A 22,210-nucleotide genomic window follows, 5' to 3' on the forward strand; every position below is an offset into this window, starting at 1 on the left:
AAAAATACCAAAAAGTACTTCTAACTACTTTGACATGTTAGTATGAATATTTTTTTAGATTTTTATAATTTTATTTGGTATTTTTAAGAAGCCTTTCTTTCACATGTGTTCATAAATTTCCATGTTTTAACACATTTTTCAATTTGTTTTGATTATAGGCTTTAGCCCATCTCCAATGGTGCAACCCACTTTAGAGTTCTTTATGGGTCCCACCAGCCATATCATCTCAAAATAATTTATTTAGTATTTATTTTATTAGTGTAATTCAAATGGGTCCCACAACTTTACCTCATAAATTAATTTGATTGGGTACCACAATTTTTTACTAGTTGCATTGCAATGCAACTCTACTATGACATGGCATTTTGATTCAATACTTAATTATTATATTGATGTCTAGTTGGAGAACTCATTGAAAAATACCACCATTGGAGATGCTAATCCGCTTCAGCAAGCATTCTTCCACCATGGCCAACAATACCACCTCCCTTTTGCCTCCGATTAGCTATGGTCTCCCGCGGGATCGGTACATTCCACCTCACCGGAAACCAGTTTCCTTAGGGGTCGTTATTCCTACTACATTGCTGGTTGGTATTATTAATGGAGCTTTTGCATCCAAAGTACTATACCCACGCCTGATGCGATGGTTGCATCCGACTCCTGCGGCAGAGGTGGCTCAGAATCAAAATGAAGCTTCAAGAACATTGGCGGAGGCGGATGCAAAGGCGAAGGCAAAGGCTCAAACGGACGACGTGTGTATAATAGTGTCGCCAGAGGCGGAGGAGGTGGCTCCAAGACTGTCGTTGGAGGCCCTATGACCAGTAGGTTACTTGAGGAGCGTCGGAGGTGGCTCAAGGAGCGTTGTCGGGATTGGTTCCAGGAGCATTCCCGGAGGTAGCTCTAGGAGCTTCTGAGGTATTTGTGTATCTATTTGTTTATCATTGTTTAAATTGTGACATAATTAGTAACTAATATAAAATATGATACCAAGAGATATTCTAAATTAATAATAACATATCTTATAAAATTCTAACATTACATGGTTTATTGTTGTTTGGGACAGAATTAGTTTTTCAGTATTTCTGTATCAGGACAAAGTGGTTACCTTCCCTCAGTCTATGCTACATTTTGTCAATTTGATGTATGCAACTTTCTATGTTCCACTTTGTGGCATTTTGAGAGTCAAATAGGTGCCGTAATTATAACCAGGGTCGGCCCTGAGCCAGGGTGACCAGGCCGATAGCCCAGAGCCTAAAAAAAAATATGGCCTCAAAAACTTGGTTGGTGGGCTTAGTAATGTGATAAATGTTGTTATATTTATATTTGTTGAAAATTATTGCATCGTCGCAGCATTGCCCCAACGATAAGTCTACCTTAATCTTTAAGGTTGTGCGTTCGACATTAGTTATAAAAGGATGGAAACGCTGCACATTAGTATCTGGATCTCCATCCCACTGGGCAACTTTAATTGTTAAATATTTTTTGAAATTAAAAATATATAACAGTATTATCATTAAAGCAGAAACATGATTCCATCATTCTATGATGAAGAATGGTTTGATCTATTATTATTTTTACAAAGAAATATAGAAATATATATTGCTTAGTTTTATTTCTAATTATAATATTAATATTTTAGCAAAATTAATATTATTTTTAATTAATTTTTATAATTAAATAGATTGTGAATGAAATTATTAGATTTAAATTATTATATGATCAAATTTTAAAATTAGTTGTTCAATATTTTTTAGTAGAGGTCCATTTTTATTATTAGTCCCGGATCTCCAAAAAGCCAGGACCGTCCTGATTATAACTTTGGCTCAAAAAATGAGGTGGTGTGGTTCAAAAACCATCATAAGCCCAATTGTAAATAAACGGATGATAAAGGTTTTAATAAAGCTTTTGTTTAAAAAAAAATAGGAACCTTTGGCTCGAGTTGGGGATTATCGGGCCATACTCACTTGCTGCCATGGTGTTTGGAGCTCAAACTCTGCAATATAGTCATTGACAGTAGCCATCTGCTCTTTATGGGTTATAGTATTTTCTCTCCTAGCACCCCGTAACAAAGTTTGGCCTAACTAATCTGCCCATGTTAACGGAAAGCATTATCCCACTACCGAGAGAAAATGGTTATTCTTTTGTAACATATTGAACATTTTGTAGTATTTAGTATAGTTTTGTTTTGTGTTGCTGCATTTTGCTCTCATGTTTATAACCGATTATTTCCTGTGTGATGCAGGGCATTTTGTTTCGTGCTTATGAACCAAATATTTTCAGCAAGCGAAAGAGAAGCTCTGGCTTTCATCCCTAATGCTTAATCCAGTTTTTAATTGAGTATTTTCTTTCTTGTCTGCTTTCAGGTCGAGTTGTTGGAGGAGAAAGAGGAAAAGGAAGGACCTGAGCTTAGCTGAGTAATATTTATTTATTTTGATGGGATTAGCCGAGTAATATTACTAGTGTCTTCGGTGGAGGATACCTTACACCGTTAATGTTTTGGTGGAGTCTGGAAATGAAAAAATACATGACATCGATTTATTTTCTAAGCTTGATATATTTTTTGTTTTTAAGTGAATCTACTTAAAAAGCTTGAGTCAATATTGATATAGCTCATATAACATTAATCTGTTAAAAATACTCCATAAAAGCTATATATAATATGGGAAATTATTAGTACATGGAAAACAGATTCAAATAATTATACCAACTAGACGTAAACCAGTGTGACACATGCAGGGCGGTCCTGACTTTTTAGAGGCCCAGGACGAATAATAAAAATGACTCCTAATAAATAATATAATTTTGTTTTAAAAAAATAACATCATTTATTTAAACAGTAAATAACATCAACAAAAAAAGGTCATATTACAATCAATATTATCAAAATACCTTCTCATTATTTTTAAAAAAGTCTCCCTACTAACATTTTTTGAAACAAATTTTTCACGGTTTCTTTTAATTTATATCAAAACAATTTTTGCTATAACAAACTCCATCCAATTAAACAAATTTCGATTTGAAGAATTTATACAAATTGAATAGTAAACAATAATAAAAAAAAGAAATTGCCAATTAAAAAAGAAAAAAAATTGAATAATCAATCTTGAATTTTGAGTTTTAAATTTTATTTTTCTCTTTTGCTTCAGAGAATGAGAAAGGAGAAAATCACCAAAAAAAAAAGATGTAAATTTTTATCTACCTACATTAATATTTTTCTATCCGCATAAAAATAAAAATAATAATATATGTATGATGCATATCAATTTATGGTTCTTCTTTGACAAAAAAATGAAGAAAAAAGAAATAGATAAAAATATTTGTTAGATTCAAGATTTGAACTCACACCCTTTTGATTAAAATAAATCAGTAGTCTTCCACTGGGTTACATCTATAATGTCTATGCTTTTTTCGTTACAGGTTAGATAACTAATTGTTTTTGTTAAAGCCCATGAACAATTATTTTGAGGCCCCATGTTTTTTGCGGTCCTGGACTATAGGTCTGGTTGCCTTGGCCCAGGATTGCCCTGGACACATGCATTAATTTTATAGAATCATTTTGTAAATTATATTATTTAAATGATTTTTTAAAATGTACTCATATAAATGCTATAATAAAATAAAATATATAATGATTCAGCCAAAATTGAAAATGTATAAATGTTTGATTTTTTTTTTAATTTCAAAATATAAAGTTGAACCTAGAAATACTTGTTAAAATGAATTATCACTTTTATAATAAAAGTTTTATTTATTTATGGCGCTATAATTTTTGAATAAATCAATTTTTCCAAAAAACATTTTAAAATTTTATTACCTTTTTGTATGAAAAAATAATAATATTACCTTTACTTTTTTTAAATGTAAGTTTAACTAAACACTATTTTTATTATTATTATTATTATTATTATTATTATTATTTTTCAAAAAATTAACAAAAGAACATTATTTTTCAAAATAGTAAAATTAGAGAAAAAATTACTTATGACCATCACAAAATTTATTAATAAAAATATTAACATTATTATCATTTGAACATGAATATAAAAGATCTATTGAACCCGAGAGGGTTGGCCTAGTGACAGGGTGCTTGGATCTCAAGGGTTTGCTTCTCTTAAGGTCCTGAGTTCGAAGGAGCCTATGACCAATTTTGGAAGGCTACATGGGGCAGTAATGCTAAAAATCTATTGAAAAGACCAATAGATTAAAAAAAAAAGTTTTGTTTGAAAATATGTAATGAAAAATTAAAAAGATTAATAAAGATAAAAAGTTAAGTTTAGATATAAAATGAGTTAGTGATGATATTAGTTACTAGTAACACACCCGTGCGTCCGCACGGGTATAAACTTTCTAGTGTAGAATTTTGTTCATGATATGAATAACATGAGTGCAATGTTAGCACGATTGTGTATTGATCAAGGAGCTTTTTTAAGAAACTACAACAAAAGAATATTAGTTAAATTAGAAGCCCGCTATCTTCTTTTACATAAAAAGTGGTATTGGATATCTTGCAAGAAAAAAAAAGAATTTAGGAAAACAAGTAGTATAATAGGAAATCTTATGAAAGTTAAATGGAAATTGCATATTAATGTTGAAGTTATATATACCTTCTAGATATTTTGAAAAACTTCTTTGAATATAACATTTGTGGTAGTGTCTAAAGTTTGTTTTGATTTGTCATGAATCAATATTTTCAGTCCTTGCTTGCTTTTAACCCTGGAGAAAGCAACATAAAGTTGGCCATGACTAAAAACTTCTTTCGGCAAATACAAACCGACAAAGTCTAGTGATTGTCCTTGAGACTTATTAATGGTCATGGCAAAAGAGACAATAATAGGAAATTGTCTTCTGACAAGCTTGAACAGCCACAGTGATTGTGAAGGTGACAGTGACATCCTAGATATATATATATATATATATATATATATATATATATATATATATATATGATGTTTCTGGTATTTTTCCCTTAATAATTTTTGCCTCAATGACATGATTTGCAAGTCTTGTAACAGTTAGTCTCATACCATTACATAAGCCTTCTGATTGATCCAAATTTCTCAACAACATAATAGTTGTGTCAATTTCTAACTTTATAGAATGATTAGGCAAGCCAGAAGTTTTCAAAGCACCCAAAAATTCAGGAGTTAAATGTTCAAAGGCATCAAATTCAGTTGCTTCAGAATTGTCAATTGAGTCGGAACTGAGATATTCCTTTTCTGTTCCTATAAAGGAAAAAAGGAATAAAAATAAGAATATGAATATAATAAGAAATGTAAAAATGAAAAAAGAAAACAAATGCATGGATCAAAGGCCTTTGGCATAATATAAGAAACAAAAAAATACTGGCATATTCTATTCTAGAACCATATATTTTACATAGAATAGATGGCAATAACTTAACTGATGTTTTAGGATAGTGTTGAATAAATTGGAAATTTTCAATAATGATTTATCTTGTTTTGGAATTAATACTAATAAGGTTATCATATTGAACAATTCATATATAAAATGATTCACATGTAAGTTTTCTTTAATAAAATGATTCATCGACCACATCAATTGTTGAGGCCAATATTGTTTTACTTTGAAGAAACTGTGGATCAATGTAGTTGTCTATCAAATTGGGATAAGTACTCGAAACAATCACTTCTATTGGATCATCGAAGCTAAAGATTAGAAATTCTGGAGGTATTTTGATTTCAGCAATCCCATCATTAGGTTCCCCTAGTTCTCCATCACCTATTTGAAGAATCCATTCTGAAAATTGATTGACTTCTTCAATTGATGTAGTAGATATGCCACGTTGTAGTCGCATATTCTTTGTAAGTTTCAAGACCTTACAATGGTCCCGAATGTAACAAGCAATTATGGTAATGTAATACGGTAAACTGACTTTAGTTGAAATGCGCAGATAGCAAGAGTCGCCACCGACTTTTATTTTATCCAAATTAACAGAAAGGCTAAAAGAACAGAAAAAAACCTTTTAAAGAAATTTTGAGTTCGGGGGGTAATTTATACAAAGGGAAGGTGTAAGGAACCCTTTTCATCCATGGTTATCCATGGGCTCTTAATTGCTTTGCTCTTTTGTAACCAAAAGTTTAGAAATGTAGAAGAAGTAAGGACTTTAGCTCGTAAATGAGCGTAGCCTTTTTGAAGGTTTATGAAAAAGTGTAAGAAAAAGATTTAAGCCAGAGCAAAGCAATTAGGGGCAAATTACCTTGACATTGTAAAAGAGTTCTTTTAGTCTTTCAGGGCTAACCATACCATAAGAAGGGTATGAAGTCTTTTTATTTGGAGGTTGAAGGGTCATCGAGAGTTCGTTTGCCATAAGACTGTCCCTGCCATAGGGGGGCAAGTAGTCTAAAGGAAGGATCAGAATAGTCATCATTATTAGGCAACTAGGAGGACACCTCAGCAATAATCGAAAGGGACTATCACATCATTTATAGGCAACTTCGAGTGACAAGATCATATAACCAAATCGAAGGCAACATCATTGGGACTTATGATCTTTTTGTGATAAGAATGAACTGAGGGCAACATTGCTGAGGCGTCCTCGTATTCGAGGGACTTGACTATCCTGCACTAAAAAAAAAGGGCAACAAGGCAACAGGAAACAGGCAACTAGAGAGGTTACCATAAAAGGTGTGTGGGTGCACAATCACGTGATTCAATTCAAGTAATTATCTTATAATTAGTTATTCTAAGTTCAATTCGAGGTTGTCACGCCCTAAATTACTAACCACACAATAAAATGATATAACAGTGTTAAGTGCCTTCAAGGCCACACAATACAACCAGGGAGCAGCTACAAAATAAGCCATGGGGAAGGGGAAGAAAAGCAATAAAAATAAATCCCAACATTGCAATAGGTTTGACACAAGTAATAATTAAAAAGATAAAAAAGAACAATTTTTAGGGTTACCGACGATTCAAGCCTTGACCGGTTGGTTAACCCTGAAAATTAATAAAGGCAAAAAAAGAGGGTGAGTGTGGGAGGAATTCATTGACATTGAAAATAAATCATAATTTAATTTATAAGGCAAAATTACTAAAAAAAGGAGGGATTAGAACTTAGCTTTTGATTGATCGGGCGCGTAGTCGGAAGAACCCTGATGGTAACCCTGAAAAAATTGCACGAAGGAAAGGAAATCTTTTAATGTATGGTTGATCTAATGACAAATCTTGTAAACCCTGATTTCGGCACAAGTTAACCATGGTTAATAAAATAATAAAAAAACAAATTAATTAATTATTGGTTAATAAAATAATTAAAAACAACAAATTAATTAATTATTGGTTTTCAACCTAATTAATTAAATCGGCAAAAATAGATTTTCGATTAAATTGTCTAATCCTAATAAGTAATTTAATTAATTAATCTTAATTTAAACAATTAAAAAACTTAATTAACTTAACAATTTAATTATTTAAATCAAATAAGAATTATTATCAAATTAATTAAAAATAAATCAAAATAAATAATTTTATAAGAAGAGAAAAAATTAAAATTTTAAAAAAAGGTTGTATTAATCAAACAAGTGAATAATATAAAAGAAAAAAATTATTAAATAGATAATAAAAATAAATAAATAATAGTAAAAGAAATTGGAAAACTTAGCTTTTACTCTGGTGTGGTGAAGCTGCAGTCCATGGTATGCACCCTTCAATCTTGTGCTTGAGATCCATGATGGTGGCTATCCAACGATTGTGATTACGAGTGCTCATGGTAATGATTCCAAGCCTAATACACATGATCTTCAATTACAACTTGTTGAAAAAAAAATAACCAAGGCCAGGGATTGAACCCTGGACCTTTGGGTTACCAAGCGCCTTGCCCCTCAACCAACGCTGCTTTCGTGATAAACAAACGCACTCAAATAAATACATAAAAAAGATAACACCTGAAGTGAAAACGCGCGCTAATTTCAAACCAGCCAATGCCCTCCTGCCACAACTTCATCTTCTCCAACAAACTATCGTTTTTGGTCTGTACTTTTACCTACGGACAGAGCGTCGTAGCTATACACCTGCATACATACGAAATAGCATATACACAAGAAAAATTGTTTCTAAGGCCATGAGAAAACTTTGTGACTGCTGAGGTGAAAAGGTTTTTGATCATCAAAGATAAATGCGTGGATCACAAGAGACAGTTACAGAACAGCAGTTCTTCACAATACACAATCTTCTGTCTGCGTTCAAAATTATGATTGTAGTTCTTTTTATATGCAGTCTCGGGCCTTGGGCTTTTTAAGAAACACATTAGGGTTAATAAAGTTAACCTAATTCACACACCAACTGTCTGTTACACAATGTGTTGTCAATAGGATCTTCTGAACGAAATTTACAGCACTCAATAAAAAGTTTCCTAAACAGATAAAAGTGATAACTCAGGAAACACAATTAATAAAGACTAACAGCTACTCCTGTCACACATGGATGTCATGACATCGATCATGACATTCACTACACAACTTGTATTAGCTCCACACATATATGCAACATGCATATACACAATCAACCAGGTATGTTTTACCAATAATGCAGCCAACATGCAAACACCTTCAACTATTCGATGACCCTTCGATGTCCCTTGCATCCAATGAAAGGACATCCCACTAACTAATGGTGTGGATAGTCTCTTTCCCTTAAACGAAAGTCTTTAAGAACAAGATAGATCTTACAAACTTAGTGTAGGTAACTCCTAATTGGTTGCTTAAATCAAAATTTCAAATTACTTCATACACCTCTTTTCAAAACAATTTTAAAGGCTACACTTTATTTACAAAGTTAAAGTCCTTTTTTCAAAATGTTTTTCTAAACTTACACTACACTTTCAGACATTTCAAAACAAACAAGTGAGCTAAGCAATTAACAGCCCATGGATAACCATGGATACAAAGAGTGCTTACACCTTCCCTTTGTATAACATGCCCCCCAAACTCAAAATCTTTAAAAAGGTCTTTCTTGTTCTTTTTGCCTTTCTAAATTGGATAAAATAAAAGTCGGTGGTGACTCTTGCTATCCGTACATTTAAAAAGTCAGTTCTCCCACCATATTACACACCTCATAACAAACTCCTCGATCTTATCTTAAATTCTCTTCACTCAAATTCCCATTTCACCCTCACTCTTTCCTACTATAAAACCAACCTCAGTTCCCCTCATTTCACAACAGAACTCTACACGAAAAACCCTCCCCAACCTTAGCTCAAATGAACAAATGAATCATCAAGAAATTCCTGCCAAGTATCTGCAAGAATCCTCCATCAAATGTCGCTATTTGTTGTTGTTTTTGTAAGGAGCATTTCAAATTCGGTGCGGTTGCTCGGAAACTAGAGAGGAATTTTTGTCTAGGTTGAGATATCGAGAAGAGCTTGTGTATTTGGATTCATGTTGGATGAGAATTCATGTGATTTCCATGGTTGTTTGATGTTTGTTAGAAGGAGAAGAAGCAAAGAATACGGTTAATCATTTGGGGCAGGTTAAGGAAAGGAGATATAGTTTATAACCCGTCTATGTTAAAGGGATGAACCGGGTCGACTTGGCCCAGCCAAGTCTTCTTTTTTTAGTGACCATTACTTGGCCCTCACCCCTCAGAGAAATTCTCTATGCACCCATATTTCTTCTCACAGATCTCTGGTGAAAACCCCAAAATATTCCTATATTTCAGATATGCATCTCCAAAGTCACCTTTTTTATAGGAAAAACGTGACTTCATATATGCATATCTGAAGTTACTTTTTTTTTTTATAGAAAAAAGGTGTATTCGCATATGCATTTCCGAAGTCACACTTTTTTTGGGGAAAAAGGTGTCTTCGCATATGCATCTTCGAAGTCACACTTTTTTTAGGGAAAAAGGTGTCTTCACATATGCATCTCCGAAGTCACATATTTTTAGAAAAAAAGTGAATTCAGATGTGCATATCCGAAAATATATCGGAGAGAATTCATAACAACAAATAAAAAAAAGCATAGATTTATCATAAATAATCGAAATTACATAGATAGCTCAACTGAAATTTAACGTTACATATTGTTATAAACGGGTAGTTGAGGACGGTGCAATATTTTGATAACATGTTCTCTTGATCTTTGAAGTTTCGCATTCAACTTGATCAAACTCTTCAAAGAATATTGTTGAAAAGTTATCCACATAACCTCTAAATTGTCATCGTTCTTAAGCACACATGGGGGTGAACTTTACTTTTCCTTCGACGTCAAGTGAAGGTGAACGATACTGAAGCTTGGCCACCTTCTGATTTTCTGGATATTGCAAAAGAGAGTTCAGTGTCAAAATCAGCTCGGCGAATGGTGTGTTGTGTGAGAACCTAAATTGAAGCGGCATCGGGTAACTACTACTGAAGTAGAAAAAAGCAAGGTGAAGTTAGGTTTGAATCATTTCTGATCTTGCTATCACTGCATATTTCAGATATGCACTTCTGAAATAAGCCCTGATATATATTATTTTGAAGTTTTTTACCAGATATATATTATTTTAAAAAGCTATCAGGGAATTAGAATAATTACTTTTTTCTTTTTTAGTTTATTAAGAAGACACATTTATTATAGAAAAAAATTATTGAATGTACTCCATTTGTATCTATTATAAAAAAATATTATTAAACGGGTTTAATTGATAATTTATATTATCAAATAAATATTTTTTTAAATAATTATACAAATTATGTTTTTTAAGAAAGTAATTTAAAAATCGACAAATATTATCTAATTTGAATAATACCTTCTAAGTTTCATTTAATCTAATAAAATCTTTTAATTTTTAAGATAAATTATGATTATATCTTTTAATTTTTAAAAAATATTTTAAAGATAAATTCTGATTTTATTTATATATTTTTTATTTAAAAAATATTAATTAAAAATTATATAAAAAAATTACCGTTAAGTCCCTGAAGCAAGCGAGTTGCACAGATGAATCGAGTTATTCTTGAACTTATAATAAGTCGAGTTTGAGCTTAAAACAAAATTCGTGTCAAATTCAAACTGAAATTTGAGTTGAACTAATTCTTAACGAGTTGAGCCGAGATGAAAGGAGCTCGACTCGACTCATTTTCAACTCTAAATAAGATTGTGGAAACAACCAGAGAAAAGAAAAACGAGAATGTTGAAAAGAATTAATTTTTTCTTTTTTAGTTATTAAAAAAGTTAAAATATATATTGATTAGGATAAGTATTATTTCTAGAAATATCTTTTTTAGTTATTAAAAAAAGTTAAAATGTATACTGATTAGGATAAGCATTATTTCTAGAAATATGAGATATAGATGACAAGTATATTTTATTTTATATAATTTATTTTAGGGTGATGCTAACATGTGTATGTAAGATACATGTTAAGAATTAAATCGAGAAATTTTATTTTAAAAATTATGCATTTAATTAACTAGGAACATATGATTATTTTTTGTAATTATTTTTTTAAGAGTGAAGTCTTATTTTAGTCCCTCACAAAAATTGTAGAGGTTAGATTAACCGAGCCATATTTTTAAAATCGGTTTTTTTCTTACTTTTATACCATAATTGTACTGCTAATAAAGACTCATTTTAGTCCCTCACAAAAAAGAAAGAGTCCAAATTAGTCTCTGAGGAAAAAAAAGGTCTATATTTAATCCCTTACAAAATTTAATCAAGTCATGTTAGTCCCTCTTTTAGTATTTTTTCAAATAATTTTTTTTTAATTGTGACTGGACTCCTATTTTATGACTGTTAAATTGAAATTATTTATGAAGGGATTGTAGATAAATCATCGTGATACCACGATGTTCTTTTCTTTGTATGGTTTATTATCAGGCTTATGGGTGAGTAACTATGGTTTGTGTTGTTATGTATTCTTGTGTATTAGGTGTCGTTATTGTTTTAGTTGTTAATGATCTTTTAGAAAGGTTTAGTTTTGTTACTGAGGTGATTTAAGGTAATTTCTTGCTTTTGTAAATAATACTTGTGGCCAAAATAATACACATGGTATGTTGAAAGAAAATTGGTTTATACCATATCACTTAAGCTTTAAAGATAACAAAGTATTTAATGTACAATTAGGTACACTAACATATGTTCAAGTGTGCAGGATCATTAGTCAAAAAAAAATTCGGACTCTAAATCTAATAGGAACATAAGAAGAGAAGTTTGAGACTCAGATTATGAAAGATCAGAATATGATGACTAAAATTTTGAGTGATAAGATTTTAATGTCTCACATCTAGGGAACCCAACTTCTGGTGGAAACTTAGACTCTGAAGACCATGTGCAAAGGAACTCAACCTCTGACCTGTACTCAATTTCTGAAAGCAGGTCTATCTTGTGTCAAATCGTAGTTTAAAAATACAAAAAAAAATTGTTTGAAAAGAATATTAAAAGAGGGTTAACATGGCTCAGTTAAATTTTGTAAGAGATTAAATAGAGACATTTTTTTTTCCACGAACTAATTTGGACTTTCCCTTTTTTGTGAGAGACTAAAATGGGTCTTCACTGGTGGTTTAGTCACGGTTCAAAAGTAAAAAAAAAATAGGTTTGAAAAAAATATTAGTAGAGGGATTAACATTGCTCGATTAAATTTTATAAGAGATTTAATAGAAACTTTTTTTTCTCAGAGACTAATCTAACCTCAACAGTTTTTGTGAGGGACTAAAATGAGACTTCACTATTTTTTAAAACAATTTTTTTATTTATAAGTTTATTAAAATGTACCTAAAACACATGTTAGCATTATCCTTTATTTTAGAGGGTGTTATTTTTTTACACTTTTTATACATGGTATTTCACTACACCGTATAAAATAACATAGCAAAAAACATTTTCACACAGAAAATAAATTATTAAAAAATGAAATTAATAGAATTTATGTATAATGATACGGTGTAGGTGTTAAAAGTAGTGTAAAAATATCTCTTCTCTTTATTTTAATATCAAATATTAATAACCAGGGGGCGGATTTACATGGGAGAGAGTGGGGGCTCATGACCCCACAAAGCAAAAAAAACCTTTTATTAATTAGTATTAATTATTTGTTCAGCCCCATGTAACTCCAACAAATCCAGTGACTGACATGTAGTATGCAACAATCAATACCACTTTAACTCTTCAATTTCTTTTCTTAATTATTATCATACTATTATTTCTATTTTTTTAATTGTTTTAACTTTTCAAATTCAATTACAATCTTCACTCATTCTCTCTCTTCACTTTATTGATATTCTCTCAAATTCTTACGGTTTACTCTCACATTTTGACTTAACATTTTTTTTTATTTCTTCCTCTTCCATTATTTCATTCAAGAGTTCAAGTTCAACATTAATTTAATTTTGTGAGTACGTGACTTTGTCTAATTGAGTCATTTGCAACTGGTATATAGAGGTGTGTTTTTTCTTTAATAAATTTATTTTTGTAATTTACTTATGTTTAACATAACATTGTAAAATTATAGAAATAGTTTTTCTATTAGGTGTTTATTATAAGAAGAACAACAAAGAGTACTTGAACTAAGATAAATATATGTTATTTTTCACTTTTTGATATAACAATTTGAAATATTTTTCTTTAGTCAAAATATATCCATTATTTTTAAGCTCCCACTATAAAAAAGTTCTGGATCCGCCACTGTTAATAACATATAATATTTTAACTTATTAAGATTATTCTATTATTTGACTTTTTGGAGAATCAATGTATAAATAAGTTATATACTAAACATTGATTCATTATCAACTCATTATCTACAATATAAGAAAATCTATGGGTCTGGAAAAGCCTTTTTTGCCCTTCTGCTTCCTCAAACTTCCACGTGGCTTACTTCATTGTTCAACAACTTTTGCTACAGCTTCTCCTTTTTCTCTTTTCTACCATATACAAACTTTTTTTATTTTTTTAGATGTTCCTTCATATATTACATTAAATGTTCTGCAGAGTATTTACTATTATTATATTTTCACATCAACAGTCTAAAAGTAGTCTAAAGATATACATTGCTTCTATTTTGGTTTTGATCATTTCAAGACTACTTTTGTTTCTTTCTGCAACTTGCATGTTCTATCCCTCTCTCTCTATATATATATATATCTATTTTCCCTCAATTACTCTCTTTTCCCCAACCACTTTTCTTCCTTTCTTCTTTCTATATGCTTGCAACATCTCTCACATTCGTCTCTCTTTATTTCTTCTTCATTTTCTTACAATCTTTCATTCATTTATATGCAATCTCTCACATTTCTTTTTGTTTTTTATTTTTCCAGGTTGTAGATCTATATGAAAATGCAAATTGACATTAAAACAATATAAAGGGTAAGTTTTTTTTTTATAGTTTTTTTTAGGTTGTAGATCTACACGTATATGTTACCATTTGTGCATTCTCAAGATAACATAGATCTTTTGTTGTCATTTTTGAAGCTCATAATAAAACTTATATCTTTTTCATCTTTTTAATATTTTTTCACTTCTTTTGTTTTTTTTCTTCAGATTGTAGATCTACAAAAGTGAAGGTGTATAAGGTTAAACAATATCGATAAAATAAAAATTGTAAGTTTTAATGTTTTTTTTATTTTTTTAGGTTGTAAATCTATAATATATATATATATATATATATATACCAATCTATGCATTCTCTGTATGATATAAAACATCTTTTGCCATTTTTGAAGTTCGTAAGGAAACTCATTTTTTTTCCATCTTTTTCACTTATTTTGTATTTCAGATTGCAGACCTACAGATAAGAAGATCGAAAAAGTTTAATATCTTTTTCACTTATTTTGATTTTTATTAATTTTTTGATCTTCTATTTTTTAATTTGTTAAATATATTTTTATTTTATAATTATTAAAAACTGTAACTCTTTTTTAATGTTTCTAAACATTCAGATTGAGATGAGATATATTTTGTGTATTTTTTTAAATAATTTTTCTATTACTTATTTAAATTTCATATCTTATATCATTATTATAATTATTATTGATATAATTATAATAACACTTTTCATAATTGATTTATCTGGTTCAACCACTATTCTATTTTTTTTACTTGTTTTACTGGATTGTGAAACAAAATGAAAAAAATCATAGAGATAATGAATAAGAAGTACAATTTTAGAACATGACAAATATATTGAATAATAAAAATAAATCAGATTTGGATCAGGAAAAACTAAATTTTCAAATTCAATTCTTATAAAAGATTTAAAAATATGAATTGAATTAAATCATTCTCAATTAAATCATATGAAAGATTTAAAAATAGAAATTAGAAATCATTAAAGCACTTTATTAAATTTTTATTACCTATCAATTATGGCAAAAAATGGTGACTGAAAAATTATCGGTGGTGGTGATTGAAATTTTTTATATTAATAACTTAGAATTATATATATATATATATATATATATATATATATATATATATATATATATATATATATATATATATATATATATATATATATATGTAAATTTTTTTTGACAGAAACACTTTAACATTTTGTTTTTTTGAATTATTATCTTTATAATTAGTTTTAAAATTGATTTGGTTTTATAATTGTGAAAATAAAAGTTTTTTATTTAAACAAATTTTTTTTATTTAAGTTGAAAATAAAATAACTGAAACTCTTAAGAGTATATTTTTGAACTAAATTTCTCTTATTGCTTAATTATTATTTTTATAATTAGTCTTAAAAATATTTTTTCACATATTTCTTCGAATTTATTATTTAATCAGATATTTAAATATAATCAATTACATTTTTTCACATATTTTATAGTTATGTTTAAATTAATACTAATAAATAAAATTTGTATCACAATAAAGCTAAATACCATTACTCGCCTAAAATTGTGTCTACCCCAGTAGAAACATAATACAGTACTCAATTATTATTGGGAATAACCTCTGATAGTAATTAATTGCTATTGTGATATTTTGATTTTACATTTTCAAGCATTAAATTTAATCAATGTTAAGTTATTGCGGGTAAATATTGGTTACTATATATGAAGTTTGTAGTGGTTGAATTATAAAAAAATGAACAAATATTTGTTTAGGGAGGCAAGTGTGCTGAGTATGACAAAATAGAAATTGTTTTTATTTATACATATTTTTTCAGGTTGATAAAGAGAAATAAATTGTTTAAGAGAGAAAAACTATATATTTAAGGGAAAATATTAAATATCATTAACTTAAACAGATTTTATGGTATATCAACAAAGAGAGAAAAATTTTATCTTTAAGGAAAAATATTAAATATCATTACCTTAAACAAATTTTATGGTATACCAACAAAGAGAGAAAAACTTTATCTTCAAATTTATCTGCATAATTAAAATAATTATTCTAATAAAAATTTATTATTTTTATTAAATAAGTAGATAAAGTGATCTAATTTTCTCCGGGATAAAAAACAATAGTCTTGGCATGAATTATGATAGTGATGGTAGTTGGATACCAACTTGTATTATAAATATACATAGAAAATGATGCATATATATAAAAAAAATGCACACTTCATACATATTTAAACGTGTTTATAATAATATATGTCATTTTAGTTAAATTTCTATTTTTTTTATAAAATGATTTTATTGATTTAAATGTTTTTATGGGTACAAATATTTTTCTATACATTCAATTATTATTTTTTCACGGGTACCAGATATTTTTCTATACATTCAATTATTATTTTTTCACGGGTACCAGATATTTTTTTATACATTCAATTATTATTTTTTCACGGGTACTAGATATTTTTCTATACATTCAATCTTTTTTTTACGAATACTAGACATTTATCTATTAAAAAATATACATCTGAAAGTAATTGCTTACTTTATTATTCTGAAAACAAAATATAATATGTAAAATTAAAAAAATATTAAAGTATATATGAAATAAACTAAAATTCTCAAAAAAATCAGGGACCAAAATTTCGGATTTTGAAATAGGGGATCAAAAATAAAAAAAATGGATAATAGGGGGACCAAAAGTGAAACTAAGCGTTTCTTTTTTATATTCATAACATTTTTCTTTAATTTTTCTCATATAGCTTCTATTATTCACATATTTTATAACAAAATTGTATTTTGTATTAAAAAATCTTATTGATCTAAATGCTTTTACGGGTAGCAGACATTTTTCTATACATTCAATTATTATTTTTCATAGGTACTGGACATTTTTCTATACATTCAATTATTATTTTTCACATGTACTGGATATTTTTCTATACATTCAATTATTATCTTTTTACGGGTACCAGACATTTTTCTATACATTCAATTATTATTTTTCATGGGTACCAGAAATTTTTCTATACATTCAATTATTATTTTTCACAGGTACTGGACATTTTTCTATACATTCAATTATTATCTTTTTACGGGTACCAGACATTTTTCTATACATTTAATTATTATTTTTCACGGGTACCAGACACTTTTTTATACATTTAATTATTATTTTTTCACGTATACTAGACATTTTTCTATTAAAAAATATACATATAAAACAAATACGCGACCCATATCACAACCCGTGCGAACGCACGAGTTTGTTAGTAGTTTTTATAAAGATGATTACAAAAACAATGGTTACATTATTCTTTCTTCTTTGTCTGGCAACGGGCATAATGAGCCATACAATTGATGGTATGCATGGAGGGTTCAATGAAGATTTGAAGAGACAACTTAACGTTGCTAATGAATCTCATGTCAAAAGTTTTATGGTATATATTTATCCACATATATTTAATTTTTGGACTCATTTAATGGTTTGCATTCACATTTTTAATAATGTTTTCATTGATATAGTAAATTGTATAGACTCTTTCAGGTCACATTGTTGATTGTGTGGATATTTACAAACAACCCGCTTTTAACAATCCTTTATTAAAAAATCACAAGATGCAGGTAAATTATTTTAACTTAGTTCATTTTCAATTCTTCTTTTTATTATTTTTGTATAATCTTCCAATATTTATTAATTTTTGTTCTTTCATGCAGAGAAAACCAAGTTTTGAAACTGATAGAATTATTTCTACTAAACCAATAAATTGGCTTGAGAAAGTTAGATGTCCCAAAGGAACAGTACATGTTCAAAGGATAACTAAAGATGATATCGCTGGAGGAAAATCTTTATTAAATAATTCTTTGATATATCAAGATAGCTCCTCTGGTCACGTAAATGTTCTTATCTGTTCAGTTGAATTTTCAATTCTTTTATTTTATTTGTATAAACTAAAAAAAAGCTTATTTCAATTCATTTGTGAAATCTTGAATTTGTTTTTTTTTTTAATAGGCAATGGAATTACTAAAGAGCATAAGGGGTGCTCACCCGATGATACATAACGGAAAGCTTCTACCGTTCAAAACAAGAGAGCGGGAGAATATTCCAAGAGAAAAAGTTACAACAAGACTTTGTCCTATAATAGGCGCAAAGCCATTTCCACGAATTAGAGACCACCCCACCCCAACATTCATTAAAACTAAACGTATCCCGCTTGAAAATGATAGCGTTTCTTGATAACCAAATACTCCACACCGTTGCCAACCAAATAACCGCTAGAGTGTCCCTCACAACCGAACCTTTCACCTTATGCATTGCGAAAGGATACCTAACAAATTCCTCGAAGGATAGAACCTTGTTGATATCAACCCACACAAAAACCTTCTTCCACACTTCCTTCGTAATCTCACAACCGCCTAAGAGGTGAGGGAGATTCTCTTCCTCCTTATTGCAAAAGGCGCAAACCAAATTGCTAGAATCCAACATGCCTCTCTTACCTAAATTATCCTTGGTAGCTAGGCGGTTGTGGATGATTCTCCATCCGAAAAAAAAGGAGTTTAGACGGAGTTTTTACCTTCCATAATAGTGCAGCCGCTTTGACTAAAACAGGTTCAAGAGGGGGTCCGGATAACTTTTCAAAAAATCTGTTGTAGCAAGATTTGACCGAAAAGCTTCCATCCAAAGACGGCGTCCAGCTGAACCCATCTGCCCCATTTGCACCAGGGGCGTGATCCCGGATCTGCTGCATCAAATCAGTCCGTATAGCAGCATCCGTATCATCCTGCTGGCCGAAAATGGCCCTTTGATTCCAGCGCCACCCTTCGCTGTAAAAAACGCCAGCCTCTGCAACAGTTAAAACATCATTGGCAGCAACTACGAATAGTTCCGGAAAGGCTGAGGCCAGGGCTTGGTTCGCTGCCCAGCAGCCGTGCCAAAATGGTGTTTCCGCCCCACCACCGATTTTGCAAAATACTGCACCTGCAAAGCTATGAGTTAGAAGAGAAAGATAATTGTCAGATAAAATCAAGCCCCTCCACCATATAGAATCGTTTTTCTCAATGACGGACTCATCCCCTACCAACACCTTACACTTCACATTTCCATATCTAGAAGTAAGGATGCCCCACCAAACCGCCTCCTCCTCGATCAAAAACCTCCACTTCCATTTGCTCAACAACGCTAAATTCATCACCTCCACATTTCTCACTCCCAAACCTCCTTCGCTTCTCTCTTTACAAACCGTCTCCCATCGAATCCAATGGATAGTCCTTTTATCATCTCTACGACTCCAAAGAAAAGAACTTTGGATAGACCGAATTTCATTGAGAACCTTCGTAGGAGCTTTATAGAAGGACAAAGAATAGATTGAAATAGCGTTTAAGACGGAATTAATCAAACACACCCTTCCCGCTATAGATAAATTCATACCTTTCCACACGGCTAACCTTCTTCTTAAGTGAGATAACAAATCCTTCCACATCGATGACTTTCTAGGACTATCGCCCACTCTCACTCCAAGGAATTTAAACGGCAAGTTATCGACTTTGCACGCTAGAAAGGTCGAAGCCGCCTCTATGAACCAACCTCCTACATTTACACCATAAATATTACTCTTGTTGAAATTCACCCTCAACCCCGACATTATCTCAAACCCCCTAAGAATAGCCAAGGTGGTTATTAGAAATCATCCTCCTTTCTATGGAATTTCAGGAACTATTAGTCTTTATAATCCAAGAGTTCGTATGGGACAATATAGTGCAGGTTATATATATATTGAAAATAAAAACAACAATCTCAATAAAATTTTAGTTGGATGGCATGTAAGTTAAATTTATTTTATTAATTTAAAAATTGTGTGATTTTCTAATTTAAATAAATTAGAGAACATTGAAAATAAAATAAAATTTATCACAATCATGTCAGGTATTTCCTGAACTATACAATGGTAATGATTCAACGTTTTTGTTCACATCATGGACTGTAAGTAAAAGTAGTTTTTTTTTTTCATTTCATATTCTAGTTGTTTTAATATTTCTTTCAATGTTAATTTATATTTCATTTTAATCGAAATTCACTGTTTTTCCTCTATGTAAAACATGACATGGTGTTAAAATATTACAGTCAGATGGTTTCAAGAATACAGGATGCTACAATATGTTGTGCAATGGTTTTGTTCACACAAACAGATTATATTATCTTGGTTCGCAAATACCTAGAACATCTACATATGATAAAGACATATATGAGCTGCCACTTAGCCTTTCTCGGGTATCTATTTACTAAACCTTAAAGTTTAAAATATTCACACTATTTTATTTGTTACTTCCTTCGTCACCGTCGCACGATGAGTGATCTATTTGGTCATTTTACACATATTAATAAAAATGTATAAATGTAAGAGAAAGAATAATATTTTTACTATAGTGTCCCTATTGTAAAAAAGTGTATTGGAAATTAAAATGGATCATTCATTTTGGGACACTATTTTATTCTGAGGAATGCTATCAACATTCTCTTTTCAACATTTTCTCTAATAATCACTTTATTATTGGTTAAAACATATGTGAGTCCGTCACTTAAAAATGGATCTCACATAAAGTGGTAGAACCCACACATGTTTCAACTAATAAGAAAGCGAATGTTCGAGAGAATGTTGAAAATAGAGTGTTGCTAACAAATCTCTTTTAATATAATGTTATCAAATTATGACTTTTCGATGATATACATAGTTAAACCTAAGACATATTATGTTATGTGTAATTGACATCACATTTAAATTTTAAATATTTAAGGATATAAATAATATATTCTCAAATTTATATATATACATATTCAGGATCCAAAAAGTAAAAATTGGTTTTTGGGGATTGCAAGAACGGTTATTGGATATTTTCCTGGAGAATTATTCTCCAACTTGGACGCAGCTGATGGAGCGGGTTGGGGTGGAAAAACAATAACTCCTCCAAATAATATTAATCCTCCAATGGGATCAGGGTACTTTCCTGATAAAAATAACTTCGGGCATGGTTGTTACTTTATTTTTATTGGAATACTGGCTTCTGAATCTGATGGAGAATTTTCCGGACCTGAACGTGAAAGTGTAGAAGTATACAATGATGTTCCAAGTTGTTATGGGGTTGAATATTATGCAGGAGATATAGAAATGTTTGGATATTCGCTTCAATTTGGAGGTCCGGGCGGTGATAATTGTCATCTTTAATTATTATTAAGAATCTTTAATTATTGCATATTCCATTTTGTAAAATAAATGTCACGACACATCCATACTTAAAAAAAAAATGTAATAAGTAAAAGAGAGAAGAGTAAGTTTATGAAATTATTTTTATTAATTATGGGTGTATTCTTATATTTTTTGACACATTTATATAAAGTATTAATCGTAGGTTCAATTGAAAGCTAAAAATTAAATTGTATGACACATTTATATAAAGTATTAATCGTAGGTTCAATTGAAAGCTAAAAATTAAATTGTACTAAACTTAATGTGATACTTATTTTGATACACATTATTTTTCGGATACTTATTTTAGAATGGTGGAAGTGATTTTTGTTGTTTTATGTTTTCACTTTAATAAATTTATCACCAACTCTTGTTCTATTCTACCTCTTTTAATTTAATTTCACGAGGTGCATTTATTTTAATTGAATTTTGTTAGTTATATATGAATCAATACTTAGTCAGTGACATTACCTCTCGGCACGAACTCTGAATTATTAGGATTTCATTCTACTTGGAACAAAGAAAAAAAAAATAAAAAATTTGTCAAAAAAATCGAGTTAATCGTAACATCTGCGAGCTATATGTCTAAAACAATAACAAAGGGTATTAATTACTAGTACTAGATAAATCAATGCAACTATCTTGAAGTGGACCAAACAAAAAATTTCCAATAATACAATCAGAATAA

At 29.9% G+C, this 22,210-nt stretch overlaps 1 protein-coding gene across 1 annotated transcript; it reads left to right on the forward strand.

Annotated features, from left to right (window-relative positions):
• The first annotated feature begins 17,432 nt into the window (after positions 1-17,432).
• LOC131656745 (uncharacterized) lies at positions 17,433-20,251 on the forward strand. Its single transcript, XM_058926369.1, has 3 exons — positions 17,433-17,905; positions 17,999-18,175; positions 18,294-20,251. Exons 1-3 carry the CDS (start codon positions 17,900-17,902, stop codon positions 18,516-18,518), a joined length of 408 nt encoding a protein of 135 aa, XP_058782352.1. The 5' UTR covers positions 17,433-17,899; the 3' UTR covers positions 18,519-20,251.
• The last annotated feature ends 1,959 nt before the right edge of the window (positions 20,252-22,210 follow it).

This window comes from Vicia villosa, linkage group LG3 (genome assembly GCF_029867415.1).
Source record: "Vicia villosa cultivar HV-30 ecotype Madison, WI linkage group LG3, Vvil1.0, whole genome shotgun sequence".
NCBI lineage: Eukaryota > Viridiplantae > Streptophyta > Magnoliopsida > Fabales > Fabaceae > Vicia > Vicia villosa.